The following is a 19,146-nucleotide window of genomic DNA, read 5'->3' as shown; positions in this document are numbered from 1 at the left end:
ATGGCAACTTTAAAGCTTTGCAAGTTGACAACTACCTCTTGGTCTTGCTTGTTTAGGAAGCCATGAGTTGGAGCAGATGCAGCTCATTTTAGAAACAATCCCTGTTTTCCATGAAGAGGACAAGGAAGAACTTCTCAAAGTGATGCCAACTTTCATCAATAGCACCTGGGAAGTGAAACGTCCCTTACGGAAGCTTCTTCCTGAAGTCAACAGCAAAGGTAAGGTGGCCTTGGGATGTGGTGGGAGTCACTGGGATGGGGTAATTAAACAGCCTTTTTGGGGGTCCATAAACATCATGTGCACCCTCAGTGAGACTTCATAAATCTACGTTCATTTCACCAATCAGCCAAAGCGTTTTTTGAAAACTATTCTGTGAAATGAAACTGGTGCTGTAGACTTGATCGTACCGTAACTCTGATAGAAAGATCATTGGAAACATTGACGTAAAAGAGGACATATAATAATAACTTTATTGTCATTGTATGTGTATATACAGTATTCTCATACAACGAAATTCACTTAACACCCAAAGACCAGGTCCAATACACATAACAATCCCCAAACACACTCCCACCTACCACAAATTCCCCATCCCTAAACCACCCAAACATCCACACAACAGACCATATATGTGGTATAGAGAGCTAGTACATGTAGTCCTCAACTTACCACCATAATTGAGCCCCAAATTTCTGTTGCTAAGGAGGCAGTTGTTAAGTGAGTTTTTCCTCCATTTATGACTTTTTTTTTGCCACAGTTGTTAAGGGAATCTGGCTTCTCCAAAGGTCGCAAATGGTGATCATATGACCTTGGGACATTGCAACTGTCATAAATATACTGCTCAAAAAAATAAAGGGAATACAAGCAGAAGACATCCGAGATCTGAATGAATGAAATAGCCTTATTAAATACTTTGTTCTTTACATACAGTAGTTTATACACTGCTCAAACAACTAAAGGGAACACAAAACTACTGTATGTAATGAACAAAAAATTAATAAGGCTATTTCATTCATTCAGATCTCGGATGTCTTCTGCTTGTGTTCCCTTTATTTTTTTGAGCAGTGTATATGACCCACCTTTTAAAGGAAAATCCTATGAATGTATGTTCCAAAGGTCTTTTTTCAAGAGGCAACTAGACGTTCTGGTTTTTCTTTGAAGACATTTCGCTTCTCATCCAAGAAGCTTCTTCAGGTCTGCATCGCTAAATGTCTATGGAGATTCTCTTAAGGAGCCTTGGTGGCGCAGCAGACTAAAGCACTGTTAAAGTAACACCATCTGCCTGCAATTATTGCAAATTCAAATCTCACCAGGCTCAAGGTTGACTCAGCCTTCCATCCTTTCGAAGGTAGGTAAAATGAGGATCTGGTTTGTGGGGGCAATAAGCTGACTTTGTATAAAAAAAGAACACCGCTTAGGGGGGGCCCGAAAGCCCTACTGAGCAGGTATATACAAAAGTATGAAGGCTATTGCTTAACGCATTATAAGCTGCCCTGAGTCTCCGAAAAAGGGTGGCATATAAATCAAACCAATAAATGACTGAGAATCTCCATAGACATTTATCTACGAATGTATGCAGTGGTGAAATCCAAATTAGTTTACTACCAGTTCTGTGGGCGTGGCTTGGTGGGCGTGATGTAGCTTGGTGGGCGTGGCAGGGGAAGGATACTGCAATATTTCCATTCCCATCCCACTCCAGGAGATAGGATACTGCAAAATCTCCATTCCTACCCCACTCCATGGGAAGGATACTGCAAAATCCACATTCCCTCCCCACTCCTGGGGGAAAGATATTGCAAATTCTCCATTCCCGCCCAACTCTGGGGCCAGCCAGAAGTGGTATTTGCCGGTTCTCCGAACTACTCAAAATGTCCGCTACCGGTTCTCCAGAACCTGTCAGAACCTGCTGGATTTCACCCCTGAATGTATATAAATGCACACAAACACATACTTCATTCTCCAAGTTAAGCTTAATTAATGATGCTTAAACTCTTGTTTCGGAGGGTTTTTTAAAAAAATTGCTTTGAAGGTTATTTTATAAACCACCTTGAGAAGATTTTACCTCAAACATTGTGAAATGAATGTCAACCAAGATTTTAAAAAATAATGTATGAAACATTCTTCAGTTGTTCTAAATATGTGCCAACTTTTCCATTTTGCAAAAAATGAAAGCCAATATTCTATAAAAAGTATTTTAAAAAAACAACAACTACCTGGAATATACATATTTTTGTCTGCGATCTTAAAAAATGGTAATAATCAGAAAAAGGCCTATTTTTGATATTTGATCAGTTCTTTAACAATAACAAAGAGGTCCACAGTAAATATCTGAACTTTTATACTCTACTCCTGTCTGCATTTCCAAGTTAATGTTTTAAAAGTATTTATGCTAACTTAATTGTGTTCTGCTGATGCAAAAGTAAAGGCCAATGAATAGAAGCCTAAGGACTTCTGAGATTCTCTTGAGACCATGAAGCTCCAATTTCAGAGCCATTTACTCCCCAATTGCACTATTAGTAACAACCCAAAGACACTTATGGGAGAGAAAGCCTCACTGAACACAATAAAACTTACTTTTGGGGAAATTAAGTTTAGGACAGAGCTCACTGTCATAGTGTCCAAATACTTGTTTCCTTAGCTCTTAATTTTAAAAGAACATAGGATTCGTCACTTGTCCAAAAGTCAAATTTCCTATTAAACTTAATTAGAAATCCGCTTTTGAATAAAGAACAAGGACACTCCATAGTTAATGGATTCAGAGAGTAAGGAAAAGGATCTCAATGGAGATGTTCAGATTCCATTGCCAAGGCAACAAGGAGTTATACGTTTGCTGAAGTTGAGGACATATGTTGTGGTCCACCCTGCGGAGCTGGCAGTGGAGTCGGACAGTGAGGAGGCTGGGGAGGAACATGGGCCAGTCCTGGAGTCTGGGGAAGGCTTGGACGTGGGCTCTGTGTCGGAGGCACAGATGGGGCCAGGGCCATCTGAGAGTTATGCGCAGACTCCAGAGCCTCCAGAGTTGGACATCAGAGAGGCAGAGGAACAGGAGGAGTCTGTTCCTAGTGCGCGCATGCGCAGAGCTGCCAAAAGGCAAGAACAGTTAAAACAAAAGGGATGACTCAGGAGTAAGGCCTGGAGTTGATTGGCCCCTCCCATAAGGCTTAAAAGAGCAAAGGCACATAGGCCCTTTGCAGGAAAGCAACGTTGTTAATTTTGTTCCCAGTCAGCATCTCTGTTTGATTCTGGACTCCGTGTGGCTTTGCCAAGTAGGTCTTTGGCAGCGTGTCAAGGGAGATAAAGGTTGGTGATTATCCCAAAGGACTTCTCCCGAAGGAATTTTTGCAACTAATTGGGACTCAGCTATGAAGAGGAACGGTAATTCACAGCTGTTGCAATAAAAGAGGTTTTTGGGACTACTTGTGTGTTTTAATGACTCAGGAAGCCTAGATCACAACAACATCCAGATAGCATTTGGAAGCAGCATAGACCACGGGTGCCAAACTCAAGGACTGGGGGCCGGATCTGGCCCACGGGGTGCTTAGATCTGGCCCACGAGCCTGACCTGGAAACAGTGAAGGACCAGCCCACAGAGCCTCCGCCAGCGAAAAGGAAGCTCAGGAGGGTTAGTTTAGCTCAGCCTAATCCTCCCGAGCTCTGTTTTTGATGGCAGAGGGCTGCAGAAGGCCGTCATGGCTGAAAATGGAGCCCAGGCGGGCAGTGCATGGCCTCCCTGAGCTCTGTTTTTGCTGGCATAGAACTGCAGGAGGCCATCATGGCTGAAATAGCTTGATACTACTTACTGGGTGTGGCCGACAGGGTGGGCGTGGCCATCTTGACGCCACTCCCCAAACTGCTGGCATGTTTCCTCTTTGCACTAGGTAGACCAGGCCGAAGCCATGCTGGCCCGATGTTTCCTTTTCTCATTGGGTTGACCAGGCCGAAGCGGTGCGGACCGACCCCTTATGTTTTCCAGGATGGCCCGTGGGCTGGATCCGACCACATCTCAGGCTGGATTCAGCCCACGGGCCTTGTGTTTGACAGCCCTGCCCTAGACAGATACAGGAGGAGGAGGAGCTCCCTCAAACTTATTATTATAACCAAGCTCAAGAAAAGTAATTTTAGCCTTCCAGTGGTGTTGATTTCCTGGTCTGGTCTACCTAGTGGTGCTAGCAATTGAACTTGGAGTTTAATCCGTTCTCTGATTGCAGGAGGGATTCCGTTTATTGTGCAGATAATGTATAGAATGTCCTCGATTTAATTGAGCCCAAAGTTTCTGTTGCTAAGCAAGACAGATAAGTGAGCTTTATCCCATTCAGTGACCTTTCTTGCCACAGTTTGTTCTGTCCCAGCTACGGACCCCAAAGAATGCAGCACACACAAAGTCTGTACAAACCTTTGTTTACTAAATTAAATCAGTCGTTTTCAAACAAAAGCTGTTAATTAACTTTCTTAACAGCCTACAAGAATCCAAAGAATAAATAATCGTAATCTTACTATGGTTGGCAGAAAGCCCAGAAGCAATTTTCAGGAAACTGATAAAAGAACTAAGTTCAGGATGCGAAGGAGAGTGAACGAAGTTGTTCCCTGCAAATTGCCTCAGTCATCGTCCTTCCTTAAATAGGCTAAGGGAGTGGCCAATTAGCCCCAAGCCTTACTCTTGTGGAGACTTTCTCCTGAGGAGCCATTCCTGCCTTTTGGCAGTTCTGCGCACCCGTACATCTTCCTTTTCACCCATGGAAACTTCTGGAGGTTCTGAAGGCCCTGGCTGAATCCCCGCCTCTGGCACCACATCTTCTCCAGCCTCCTCATTGTCTGACTCAAATGCCAGCTGCACAGGATGTTGGCGCAGCACCACACCAGCCTCCTCACTGTCGGAATCAGCTACCAGCTGCACAGGCCACTGACGGCCACAACACAGTTGTGAATGAATCACCACAGTTATTAAATTACATGGTTGGTAAGTGAATTTGGCTTCCCCATTGACTTTGCAAATGGCAATCACATGACTTTGCAAATGGCGATCACATGACCTCAGGCCACTGCGACCATCTAAATAACGTGCCAGTTGCCAAGGGCCCGGATTTTGATCATGTGACCATAGGGGTGCTACAGTGGTTGTTAAGTTGAGGATGACTTGTAATTTACAAGACTGGGCCAGGGGTATGTAAAGTGGTGAGTTGCCCCCCGGTTCGGACCGGTTCTATAGAAGCGGTAGTAAAACTGGTGGGAGGCTCCACCCACCGACCCCGACATCATCAGAAAGCATCAGAAAGCAGAAGCGCAAGCGAGCAAAGGGAGCGCGTGCGCGGGGCCCCATTGCGAACCGGTAGTAAAGGTAAGTAGAACCCACCCCTGGGTATGTACTCTGGGTTTGATTATATATCTGCCTCTTGCAGCTATTGACTTTTTGGAAAAGATATTGACATTCAATCCGATGGACCGGTTGACAGCAGAGATGGGCCTTCAGCATCCTTTTATGAGGCCGTACTATTGTCCTGAGGATGAACCTGTTTCTCAGCACCCTTTCCGGATTGAGGATGAGATTGATGACATTTTGTTGATGGAAGCTAATCACAGCCAGATGTCCAACTGGGACAGGTACGTTTCTTCCCTAGGTTGAAGAAAATTATGCAGAAACACAGAATGTCTGAGAAAAGAATTCTATTCCAAACTTAGTTTGCTTTCTTCTTTGCTTTTAAAGTTTTGGAATGGGAATGGAATGGAATAGATGGGAATGGAATAGATGAAAATGGGAATGGGAATAGGAATGGAATAGATGGGGATGGGATGGGAGGGAATAAACGCTATTATGAATACAGGATAAGGATATGGATAAATGGGGACAGTAGGACAGGGACGGTAGGCTCGTTGGTGCTTTTATGCACACCCCTTACAGACCTGTAAGGAATGAGGTGAGGTCAACAGTAGACAGTCTAAGGTTAAAGTTATGGGGGTTAGGGGATGTAACTACAGAGTCAGGTAGTGCATTCCAGGCATTGACCACTCTGTTGCTGAAGTCGTGTTTTCTGCAATCAAGTTTGGAGTGGTTTACCATACGTTTGTATCTATTGTGTGCTCGTGTATTGTTGCGGTTGAAGCTGAAGTAGTCATTAACAGGTAGGTAGGTAGATAATAGGTAGGTAGGATGTTGTAGAACAGGTGGGAATGGCATGGCATAGCATAGAATAGCATAGAATAGCATAGAATAGCATAGAATATAGAATTCTTTATTGGCCAAGTGTGATTGGACACCCAAGGAATTTGTCTTCGGTGCATAAGCTCACAGTGTACATAAAAGCAACAAGTGATAAATTATGATACAATCATCATAAATCATAAGATACAACACTCAGCGATAGTCACAGGACACTAAATAAAAGCAATCAACATAAATCATAAGATACAGACAATATATAATATATAATACAATACGATAATAAATATATTAAGATAATCATGTTATTGGCCCCTTTGCAAATCTATGGCAAAGTTAGATAATAAATAAGATTTCAAGAGGTTGAAAATTGGGTTACTTCTCCCCCTACCATGGGCCATCAAAATGCCAGCAAAAAGTGTAAATGATGCAAAACAAAGACAGTTACCGTATTAAGATAACCTGTAGCATTGTATAATTTTGTTTTGTCAATAAAGGAAAATACTTGCAGTTCAGGGGTGAAATGGGAGCCCCTTGGTGCTCTCAGAGCTTAGTTGTTTTCTTGCAGACATTTCATTACCCAACATCTACAACAGGGGTGTCAAACTCAAGACCTGGGGGCCGTATCCAGCCTGTGGGGTGCTCAGACCTGGCCTGCAGGGCCGCCCTGGAAACAGCGAAGGACTGGCCTGCTGTGCCTCTGTCAGCGAAAACGGAGCTCGGGAGGGCCGTACGTGGCCCTCCTGAACTCCATTTTTGCTGGCAGAGGGTTGCAGGAGGCTGTCACAGCCGAAAACAGACCTTGGGAGCAGTGGTGGGTTTCAAATTTTTTTACTACCGGTTCTGTGGGCGTGGCTGGGTGGGCATGGCAGTGGAAGGATACTGCAAAATCTCCATTTCCTTCTGATCAGCTGGGACTTGGGAGGCAGAGAATAGATGGGGGCGGGGCCAGTCAGAATTTTTACTATCGGTACTCCGAACTACTCAAAATTTCCGCTACCGGTTCTCCAGAACTGGTCAGAACCTGCTGAAACCCACCTCTGCTTGGGAGCCTGTTTTCTCTGGCAGAGTGCTCAGGCTACCCAACATGAGTGATGTCAAATTGGCCACGCCCACTCCAGCCGTGCCCACTCCAGCCCCCCAAGGTCAAACACAACCCTCAATGAAATTGTGTTTCACACCCCTGGTCTACAAGAAAACAATCAAGTTCAGAGAACAGTAAGGATTTCTTATTTTGTTTTGTATTTTGACTTCTTTCTTGTTCAATTGTATGTCTGACTGATTTTAGTACAGAATGCAAATAAGCCTTGAAAATACAAATTAAATAAGATGAGTCATAAATTGGTACTATTCCAAGTTTCTGTCATTGTCTAGGACAGGAACACCAGCCAAAGAGGTGCCAAGCTTTGAAATCTTTTCAGAAAAAAATAAAATAAAATTGAAGAAAAAGCCCTCCAGCTGGTGATGGGAATATTTAACTAATATATGTGCCATGTTTCATTTGTGTCTAACGCTGTAGTTATTTCAAATAAACAGGTACCAAGTAAGCTTATCCTCGGATTTGGAATGGCGACACGAAAAATGCCACGATTTGGACGAGGTGCAACGAGATCCCCGCGCGGGATCTGAATCTACCGTCGAGGAAGCCCAAGTGGATCCCCGCAAATATTCGCAGAGTAGCTCGGAGAGATTTTTGGAGCAATCGCATTCCTCCATGGACCGAACGTTTGAAGGAGACTCCGGGCACTCCTGTGATTATAAGGTCGGCTCGCCTTCTTACTTAGACAAGTTGTTGTGGAGAGACAACAAGCTCCACCATTATTCCGAACCCAAGCTCATCCTAGATTTGTCCCATTGGAAAAGAGCGTCTATCGCCCCCGAGCCAGAGATAACTCTAGAGGAGGAACCGTCCAACCTTTTCCTAGAGATCGCGCAGTGGGTCACAAGCACCCAGACTGGGCTCGACTGTCCCAACGCTCTTCCGGAGATTCAGGAGCGGAGTTTGCCGTCTTCTCCTCCACGTCTCCACAAAGAACCCAAGGAAGTCGACAAGAAAACTGACTCTCAGTTTGACTTGGATGTCTTCATTTCCAGAGCCTTAAAACTTTGCACAAAGCCGGAGGATCTGCCCGATAACAAACTCAAAGACATCAACGGAGCTTGTTTAGCAGAACACCCAAAGGAAATTGTTCAGACAGAAGGGTTTCATAAAGAGAGGTGGTAAATAAAGGAACAGAAGTTGGCTTATACTAGTATCCATGGTTATTCTCCTCTAAAATTCAGATTTAACATGGTACCCACATAGTGATTGGATTGTAACCCAGGTTTGAATGCCCATGGAACAACTCCTTATCTGATCATTGTCGGAAGGCCTTCAACTTAAAGGCAAGCACAAATCCAAGGTCTTGTGTTTCTACGCCTTGGAAGCCAACCTAAAAAGTAATCTGGAGGTGTGAATGAAATACTGATTTTTTTTTTTTAATATACTGCCTTAACAGTCTTGCCTTTACCTGTGGACGTCAGTTTTCAGTGCAGAAAAATCCTGAAATCCAAAGGATGCTATTCTGTTCATTGCACGTTTTTTTTTCCCCTGTTATGAGGTTGTGTTAGAGATCTTCCTATCGAAAACCAGGCACTTTTGGAAGTATATGATCCATACTGGCCTGGCACCTTTCCTGAAAGCCCAAAGATTATTTCTTGCTTCTGTCATCCTGGACAGAAGGCTGGACAGAATTACCACCTATTAGCCATACCACCCATTAGCCATCCATAACCAAGCAACCTCCAAGTTCACCCCCTTGCAAAATTCAGAATTCCCACCTGAACGCACCTTTGGGAAATCTAGATATTGCAACCATAACTCATGCAGCCCTACATTGAGAAATGCCAAATTACAGAATGAAACATTGGCTTAGAGGCATGACCTTACCAATTAATTAGTTGACAGCTCAGCTGAGAGCCGCAATGAGACGTTTTGCCATATAGATAGTCCTCGACTTACAACAGTTCATTTAGTGACAGTATGAAGATACAGGGGCACTGAAAAATATGACTTATGACCGTTTTTCACATTGGACCTTTGCAGCATCCCCATGGTCACGTATTCGGATGCATGGCAACTGGCTCATATTTATGACCGTTGCAGTGTCCCGGGATCGTGTGATCACCTTTTGCGACCTTCTGATTAGCAAAGCCAATGACTCGTTTAACAACAACTGGAAAGAAAGGTTGTAAAATAAGCCAGAATTAACTTAACTGAGCCCTAGTGGCACAGTGGTTAAAAAGTGTAGTATTGCAGGCAAACTCTGCCCACTGCCTGCAGTTCAATCCTTGACGAGCTCCAGGTGAACTCAGCCTTCCATCCTTCAAAGGTTAATAAAATGAGGACCCAGATCAGGGGTGAGATGCTCCCAAATTGGACCGGGTCACCTGGTCCGTTAGCAATCTTGGCCAGTGGTTCGGCGATCCGGTAGCGATGGTGGAATGAAGCTCTGCCCACCCGCCCGGGTGTCATTACTTCCTGGTTCCTTTTAACCAGGAAGTAATGTGTTTTTTGCCTTCTGTGCATACGCAGAAAGTTTGCGCATGCGCAGGTCTGTGCATGCACGTGCCACATGTGCACAAGCGAAGTTAGTGCAGCGCGGGCACTTCCGAACTGGTAAGGAAGGTAAGTAGATTTCACCCCTGACCCAGATTGTTGGAGGGGGGGAAACTCTGATATTGTAAAGCACCCAGAGAATGCTGTAAAGGACTGTGGGGTGGTATATAAGTAAATGCTATTGCTTTTAACAACTATTTCACTTAGGAGCAAAAATTTAGGGCTGAATTGTGGTTGTAAGCCAAGGACTATCTCTATAGCTCCTGCTCATAGCTGTGGCATAGTACCAGTTTGTTAGTGAGGGACTCTAATTGATTAGGACAGGGATTCTCATCCTGTGGGCCCAGTGGTGGGTTGCCCCTGGTTTGGCCCGGTTCTCAAGAACTGGTAGTAAAACCGGTGGGAGGCCCCGCCCACCACCCCGGATATCATCATCAGCGATCTGCACATGTGCAGAAGGCGCGCGAGCAAGTGACGCGATCACACATGCGCGATCCCATTGCGAATCGGTAGTAAAGGTAAGTAGAACCCACCCCTGTGTGGGCCACAACCAGGGGTGAAATCCAGCAGGTTCTGACAGATTCTGGAGAACTGGTAGCGGAAATTTTGAGTAGTTCGGAGAACCGGTAGCGGAAATTTTGAGTAATTCAGAGAACCGGCAAATACCACCTCTGGCTGGCCCCAGAATGAGGTGTGAATGGAGATTTTGCAATATCCTTCTCCTGGAGTGGGGTGGGAATGGAGATTTTGCAGTATCCTTTCCCTGCCACACCCACCAAGCCACGCCCACAGAACCAGTAGTAAAAAAATTTGGATTTCACCATTGGCCACAGCCCAGTACTGAGCCGCGGCTGATTTGGAAGTGGGCCATGCAAGCAGCGAGTAAGCACGCGGGCACACGCAGTTCCATTTGCTCAAGTGACAGGTGCTCGTGCAAAAAGGTGTGCATGCAACCACCGCTTGTGTAAATGGATCTGCGCACACACCTACGGCTTGCACACAACCTTCCCCTCCCCCCCCAGTCTGCAACACCCCTAAACGAGGAGCTATATGCAGGGGGTTATCTGCTACCTTCATTCGCTAGAAATATCAGTGTCCCCATAGTTAATCTTGTCCTGTCTTAATTAAGGTACGTGGGTTAGACCAGTAAATATTTTTTTAATGTTTAAATGAAAGCTAGCACGCTGCAATGCAGAACCCCAACTTTTAGCATTATCTATGGTCAGCAAACCTCCATAGGAAATAAAGATGTGTGGCTATGACCCAGAGGTTTATTTTAGTCGCAAAAATTAGTCATGTGACTCCAGGACACTGCAAGGATCATAAATATTAATCAGTTCTCAAACATCCAAGTGTAAATCAGGTGACCATGGGGATCCTGCAATGGTCATAAGTCTGAAAAACGGTCATAAGTCACTTTTTTTAGTGCTGTCGTAACCTCGAATAGTCACTAAATGAACTGTTGTAAGTCAAGGACTACCTGTACCAGAACAACTAGTGCTGCTGTGACCTGCTAGTAAAAAATCCCAAAATCCCACATATGTACCTGTATAAGTAAACAGATCAGATTAACAGATTTGGAAGGAACCATGTAGGTCATCTAGTCCAACCCCTCGCCCAAGCAGGAGACCCTACACCATTTCTGATAGATGGCAGTCCAATCTCTTCTTGAAAGCTGCCAGTGATGAAGCTCCCACAACTTCCGAAGGCAACTTCTGTTCCACTGTTCTCACTGTCAGAAAATTTCTCCTTATTTCCAGGTTGAATCTCTCCTTGTTCAGTTTCCATTATTCCTTGTCTGGCCTTCAGTTGCTTTGGAAAATAGCTTGACCCCCCTCCTTTCTGTGGCAACCCCTCAAATATTACGCTGCTATCAGGTCTCCTCTGGTCCTTCTCTTCACTAGACTAGCCATGCCCAGTTCCTGTAGCCGTTCTTCATATGGTTTAACCTCCAGTCCCCTCATCATCTTTGTTGCTCTTCTCTGCACTTTTTCTAGAGTCCCAACATCTTTTTTATAGTGTGGTGACCAAAACTGGATGCAGTATTCTAGATGTGTCTTCCTAAGGCTTTATAGAGTGGTATTAGTACCTCACTTGATCTTGATTGTATCCCTCTGTTAATGCAGTTTAGGATTGTGTTGGTTTTTTTGGTTGCCGCTGCACACTCCTGGCTCATATTTAACTGGTTGTCCACTAAGACTCCAAGATCCCTCTCATAGTCACTGCTATTAAGCCAGGTTTCCCCCAGTTTATAGTGGGTGAAACAGTAAGGAGGGAAGACAGAGAATGTCTCTGCATATATATGGGAGAGAAGGGTGAATGTGTATGAGAGAGAGAAATTGCAGGTTTGGTGAGTGCACATCCATCTTTCATTGACTCAGCTTTTTCTTTTTAGTTGGAGGTATATTTTGTAAAAAAAAAAAAAAAAAAGCCCAGCTATCTTTTCTTCAGGGGTGGGCTTCTGGGGGTTTGCAGGAATTAGGGAGAACCTCTAACTAAGATTCTGTGCAGTTCAGAGAACCTCCAAATCCCACTCCTGGCTGGCCGTGCCCACCCCTCCCTTGCCAGGAGTCCCCATGTGTCCCGTTTTGGATGCAGATAAGTGCAGTGTTTGCATGGAGGCTCGGGGAGGGCAAAAAACGGGCCTACTGGAAGTTCGGGAAGGCCGGAAACGGGCCCGTTTCTGGCCTCCAGAGCTTGGGGAGGCTGTTTTTGTCTTCCCAGAGGCTCAAGGAAAGCCTCCAGAGCCCTGGAAGGGCAAAAAGCCCCCCCCCCACACTGTGGTACAGGAGGCTGACTAGGCCACACCCACCATGCCCACCCAGCAACCAGGCAGAGAACGCCTTGCTAAAATTTTTGAAGCCCACCCCTGCCTTTCCTGTGTCATAACCTCCTTTTCTAGCTTATTTTCTTTGCCATTCTTATGTTAGAATGGGTCGGAGAGCAACTTTCACCAACCATTTTGTGAAGTTTTTGAGTCCCCCTGGTGTCTCCTCAAAATTCCAGACGCAACCGCCATCTATAGAAGGCTGCGGTTTCCCGTTTGTATAAAATGCCATCCGGCAACTTGATAACTAATGGACATTGCAAGTTAATACCGGTAATTATTATCCTGGCTAAAGGGTTCATCAAAATTTTGGAGAATCAGTGCAGACAGATAGCAATTAAAATTAAAAATTTAAATTTAAATGCTCCGTTGTTACGGCATGTTGAATTTGTCTAGAAGTTGGCTTTGATACACCCAAAAAGTGTTTTTATAAAATGAGAATTAGGCTAAGAGTTTGAATATTAGTGATAGTCAGGTCTACTGTTTATCAACCTTGGCAACTTTGAGATGGGTGGACTTCAACTCCCAGAATTCCCCATCCAGCTGGGGGATTCTGGGAATTGAAGTCCATCCATCTTAAAGTCGCCAAGGTTGATAAACAGTGGTCTAGTTGGAAAATCAAAGTTCTGAAATAGAAATATGTTTGGCACCGAGGCTGGTAACTATCTATCTGGCACACATTTTAAGAAGTACATTCATAACAGTTTCCCAGAATTATTCAAAACCAAACTTATGTCCTTTTGCCACAATTGTTTTACACTGAGGTGTTACTACAAGGTACAATTAAATTTTCAAAGAAACTCACATACTTAAATAAGCATACAATGAATCTGTTTCATTCACATTTCTGTGCACCTTATTAATTGGTTGAGTTTAATGCATCTATTGAAAAAGTTATTTACTTTGAATTAACCACTTGATAATTTTTTTTAGAAAATATTGAAAACCTGTAAATAGTATGTACTTTGCTTTTTAAAAAAGTTTACTGGCATCTTTTTGAAAATTGATTTAATATCTTCTGTTCAAATGGGAAAAAAATGTAGCTTGCTGATTATTTAGCTTTTAAAGCACACAGATATTTACTTCTGCTGGATGCATAGTTGAGGAAATATCTTTTAGCAGGAATGTTCAAAATATGGTACGATTTCAAACATCATTGGAGCAGTAGCAGAAAAGAATAATATATTTTGCTTGTACTGTGACTTTTTTTATACTGTGGAACAGACATGGCTATCCAGAATATTATTTCTTTTTAAAAGAAAGTGAGGGGAAAAAAAAAATTTTTTTTTTTTGTAATGAGAAAGGAGGAATGTGTATAAATGAAGGAAAATTAAAAATAAAGAATGGTACAATGTCTTCTATTAATAACCAATGTTTCTAGCATTGGCCATTTTCTAATATAGTTACAGTTTTAGCTTTGTGGCCTGGATTATAAGAGCATGTAGTATTTATTGGATCAGAATGAAAACATTGTTCTTTGCATGTCTATGGAGATTCTCAGTCATCCAGGTCATGGTTGTCCCAAAGGTGGTTTTTCAAAAAAAGGAACTGGATTTTGGCTTTTTCCTTGAAAAAGTTTCACTTCTTATCCAAGAAGCTTCTTCGGTTCTGACTGAATGGTGGAGAATGGAAGGACTCAGCAGTCCAGCTGCAGAAGAGCGGTGGTGGCACAATGGTTAGAATCAATGGTGGGTTGCTACTGGTTTGCCCCGGATTGCGCGAACCCGGCAGCGGTGGCAGGAGACTCCGCCCACTGCCCAGACGCTTCTGTGCATGCTCAGAAGCGTTGCGCGCACTCACGAGTATGCACGCATCCATGAGTAAACCGGTAGCGACGGGTTTTGAAACCCACTACTGGTTAGAATGCAGTATTGCAGGCTAACTCACTGTTCACAGCCAGGAGTTCAATTCTGACCTGCTCAAGGGGCAATAGGCTGACTCTGCTTAGAGTGGGTTGTAAAGCACCGTGAAACGGTATATAAGTCTAAATGCCATTGCTTAGACAAGGTCACTCTTTTTTAACAGATTAACAGACTTGTAAGTCATCTAGTCCAATCCCCTCCTGCCCAATTGGGGACCCTACACAATTTCTGACAGATGGCAGTTCAGTCTCTTCTTGAAAGCTTCCAGTGATGAAGCTCCCACAACTTCTGAAGGCAAGCTTGAAGATAGCAAAGTCCTCATTCTGGACAGAGAGGACCGCTGGTTTGAAAGAGGGGTCAAAGATGCCATCTATGTCAATCTCGCTACATGGGGCTCCCCTTGGGGTGCACCCAGAGGCTCCAGTTGGTCCAGAATGCGGCTGCGCGGGGGATTATGGGAGCGACGGGGCGCTCCCATGTGACACCTCTCCTGCGTGAGCTGCACTGGCTTCCTGTGGTCTTCCGGGTGCGCTTCAAGGTGTTGGTGACCACCTTTAAAGCGCTCCATGGCTTAGGGTTGGGGTATCTACGAGACCGCCTTCTGCCGCCAATAGCCTCCCACCGGCCAGTTCGCTCGCACAGAGAGGGCCTCCTCAGGGTACCGTCAGCCAGACAATGTCAGCTGGCGACCCCCAGGGGGAGAGCCTTCTCTGTGGCAGCACCTGCCCTCTGGAACAACCTACCCCCAGAGATATACACGATACCAGACCTCCAGACTTTTCGAGCCCTGAAAACACTTCTATTTCATCTAGCCGGGCTGGCTTGATCCCATCCTTGCAGTTTTAATTTGTAATTGGTTTTAACTGGGTTGTTTTAAATTGATGGCCAAAATTATTTAATGTCTTTTAAACTGCTTTTAAATTTTATATGTTGTGTTTTACCGTGGCTGTTCACCGCCCTGAGGCTTGCTGGAGAAGGGCAGTATACAAATAAAATTAATTAATTAATTAATTAAATAAATAAATAAATAAATAAATAAATATTGAACAGCCCTCTGTCAACAGAGGGAGAGGGATATGGCATCATTTATCTCCAATCTACAATACAGTCCTTTCTACAGTTCCCAGAAGGTTCCACACCCATTTGCACTCTTCAGGTGACCCTGAGGGCACAGATGAACCTCCAAGTGGCCTCAGCAACTCTCAGGAAGAGTGCTAACAACCAGATGACTGCAAGGAATATAAATCCTTCCATCCTCCACCATTCAGTCAGAACTGAAGAAGCTTCTTGGATGAGAAGCGAAACGTGTTTAAGCAAAAACATAGAAAGTTCAGTTGCCTCTAAGTTCAATTTTTGACCTTTGGGTCAATTATTCTTTGCAGCTGAACTGCATGTTCAGAATATATACATATATATATATATATATAAATTAAAAATAAATATATATAATGAAATTGCTGAAAAAAGATACAGATTTACAGATGTCAGGACATTCCCTCTGATCTGCATTGCTAGCTTTAAGTAGAGATGACCCAGAGGAACTGTTGAGGAAAATATGTAAAACGTTTTCAGGTGTTTAGACATGGTCTAAAAAGAGCAGGGGTGCTGTGGCTCAGTGGCTAAGACGCTGAGCTTTTCGATCGAAAGGTCTGCACCTCAGTAGTTTGAATCCCTAGTGCCGCGTAACGGGGTGAGTTCCCGTTACTTGTCCCAGCTTCTGCCAACCTAGCAGTTCGAAAGCACATTAAAAAAATGCAAGTAGAAAAATAGGGACCCCCTTTGGTGGGAAGGTAACAGTGTTCCATGCGACTTTGATGTTTAGTCATGCCGGCCACATGACCACAGAGGCATCTTTGGACAGTGCTGGCTCTTCGGCTTTGAAACGGAGATGAGCCCCGCCCCCTAGAGTTGGGAATGACTAGCACATATGTGCGAGGGGAACCTTTACCTTTAAAAAGAGCAAAATGAAAAAAAAAATCTGGAATAAACGTTTGAAAGTATTAATATACCTCAATCATCACAGAAAAATGTAAACAAAAAAACCCTGTCATGAACCTACTCCAAAGTTTGATAAAACAGTCGCAGTATCCATCAGTTTATAATTTCCTTTGGTTCGACAATTTGTTTAAGCTTGAATAATGTATTAACCAAATTAACCAAATTTACTGTATGTGTGGATTGTTGTGAAGGACCTCAAATCTGGAGGAGGTGACTCTTGGTCATCTTACAAGCATCTTGAGGGTCCCTTCCATTGGACAACCTTCTAATATGTTATTACTGTGACATCTAACTTTGCTTATATTGTGGTAATTCCAACCCGTCTAGAAGGTCCTTAATTGTAGACTCTCTGGCAAGTCTAAAGTTTTCTATAAGCTTCCAGAATTGAACCAAATCTATTTGGGCTAACTTTAATCATTGTAATTACTATACCACACTTTAGGTAGTCCTCGACTTACAACAGTTTGTTTAGTGACCATTCAATGTTAAAACGGCACTGAGAAAAGTGACTTATGACCATATTTCACGCTTATGTCCATTGCACCATCCCCGTGGTCACATTATCAAAATTCAGATGCTTGGCAACTGACTCATATTTATGACGGTTTCATTGTCCCTGGGTCATGTGATCAACTTTTGGGACCTTCTGACAAGCAAAGTCAATGGGGGAAGCCAGTCTCGCTTAACTACCGTGTTACTAACTTAACAACTGCGGTGATTCACTTAACGACTTAAAATGGGGCAAAGTTCACTTAACAACTGAAATTTTGGGCTCAATTGGGGTCGTAAGCCGAGGACTACCTGTACCCTGTTTCTTGTAAAAAGAAAAATGAAATAAAAACAAAATTCAGGGAGGGGTTTGTAGAAAGGTGTTCTCAGTTTATTTTGTTATGATGAATAGCTTGATATACTAGTCGCCTAATTTGAAGATGGCTGAGATGCATAGACTGCTCTATGCATCTCTTCTCTGGTTTATGTACTGAAAAATACAGACTTGAGACAAAAGCATCTCCAAAGACAAAATTTGTCCAGGATTTTTTTTTTCTAAGATCAATTCAAATGATACTTGTATTTATGGTGAACACTTGAATCCCCTGGATGTATTATGTACCTCTCTATTTCATTTTGTAATCATAGTTGAATCCTGGAAAAATACTCCCACAATAAATCAGACATAAAGCTAGCATAAAGTTGTGGGCATTTAAAATGAATAAGTGAAACTTCTTTGTACAAATCAAAATATATATGTTCTTAAATTAAAATATTATTGTAAATACATATCAGCATCATCACTACCTTAAATGTTTTATATCGCTTTCTAACCAAATTATGGAAAGTAGTATTTTCTGGGAAGACTTTGAAACTTTTCCATGTTCAATTTAAATCTTCTTCATATAAAACATAAAATACAATATCCTTGAGATGAGAAATCAGTTATATGTTAGCACTTTAGAGAAGTTTCTGCCTGCTTACAGTCAGGGTGGATAAAAATCAATGATTTTTTTAAAAAAATAAAAAAATCAGATTTTTTTTATTTAAATCGGATTTTTTTGATTTTTATTGAATTTATTTTAATAAAAAACTTTGGGGGTAAAAATCTATCGTAAGATAGTTTTCTGTTTAAGATACATAAATAATTTAGTTTATTCAGCATGAAACGGAGCTTAGTTATGTAGCATGAGGCTGTATATTCTGCAACACTGGGACTATCGGTGAGTCAACAGTGGGTCAAAGGAGTAGCAGAGATGACAGTTGCTCTTTAAAAATTATGATTTAAATCGAGTTGATTTAAATCAAACCTTTTTACTAGTGATTTAAATCATGATTTAAATCGTGATTTAAATCAACTTGATTTAAATCAAATCCACCCTGCTTACGGTAGCTCATACTAGATCAGGGGTGTCAAACTCGATTTCATGAAGGGCCGCATCAGGGGGCCGGGATGGGCATAGCCAGCTCAACATCACATGTGTCGGGGCGCCTGTGGTGGCATGAGTGCTCTGCCAGTGAAAACAGGCTCCCGAGCTCCATTTTCTGTGTGACGGCCTCCTGCAACCCTCTGCCAGAGAAAACGGAGCTCGGGAGGACCGCCGTTTTCGCTGGCAGAAGCACTGCAGGCTAGTCCTTTACTGTTTCCAGGGCGGCACCGCAGGCCAGATCTAAGCACCCTGCGGGCCAGATCTGGCCCCCGGGCCTTGAGTTTGACACCCCTGTACCAGATAGTCTGTGATCCACTGAGTCATCTTTTCAGACCTATTTCCTCACCTGAGCAGAGAAACAGAATGACCACAGGAAGGCAAATAAGCAGTGGGAGCTATGAGCAACTTCTGACTTCCTGCTGGCTTAACCATTGATTTTCCTTGCAGGAAACTGGCAGGGAGCATTAGATATGACGAGATAGCACTGAAGCAACCATACGTTTGCCAAATTTCATTCCCAGATTTTGGACGCATTATGTACGTTAGGTCATTTGAGATATATTGAATCAAAAGTGATTGCTCTACAATGCACTGTTTTGCCAATTGAAGGTTAGAAACAGAGTTTTAGTGGTTAAATTATAGATTGCAACACATTACATTTTGCAGTAGTTAAAGCAGGGGTGAAATGCTCCCGGTTCAGACCGGATCACCTGATCCGGTAGCGATGGCGGTGGGTGGTTCGGAGAACCATAGCAAAAATCCCTTCCACACCCCCCATGCCCAACTGA

The 19,146-nt window shown here is 43.3% G+C and overlaps 1 protein-coding gene across 1 annotated transcript in view; it reads left to right on the top strand.

The window, feature by feature from the left end:
* MAPK4 (mitogen-activated protein kinase 4) overlaps positions 1-8,628 on the top strand; it is a 115,638-nt gene extending 107,010 nt beyond the window's left edge. The window contains exons 7-9 of the mRNA XM_070935991.1: positions 57-218; positions 5,397-5,598; positions 7,691-8,628. Of these exons, the coding sequence (XP_070792092.1) occupies positions 57-218; positions 5,397-5,598; positions 7,691-8,378 (1,052 nt within the window). The 3' untranslated portion in view covers positions 8,379-8,628. The remainder of the gene's footprint in view (positions 1-56; positions 219-5,396; positions 5,599-7,690) is intronic.
* The last annotated feature ends 10,518 nt before the right edge of the window (positions 8,629-19,146 follow it).

This window comes from Pituophis catenifer, unplaced genomic scaffold (assembly GCF_029215685.1).
Source record: "Pituophis catenifer annectens isolate HBS135680 unplaced genomic scaffold, rPitCat1.0.hap2 SCAF_2, whole genome shotgun sequence".
In the NCBI taxonomy this organism is placed as follows: Eukaryota; Metazoa; Chordata; class Lepidosauria; order Squamata; family Colubridae; genus Pituophis; species Pituophis catenifer.
Note: the sequence above shows the minus strand (reverse complement) of the source record. Positions and strands in the feature narration are given on the sequence as shown.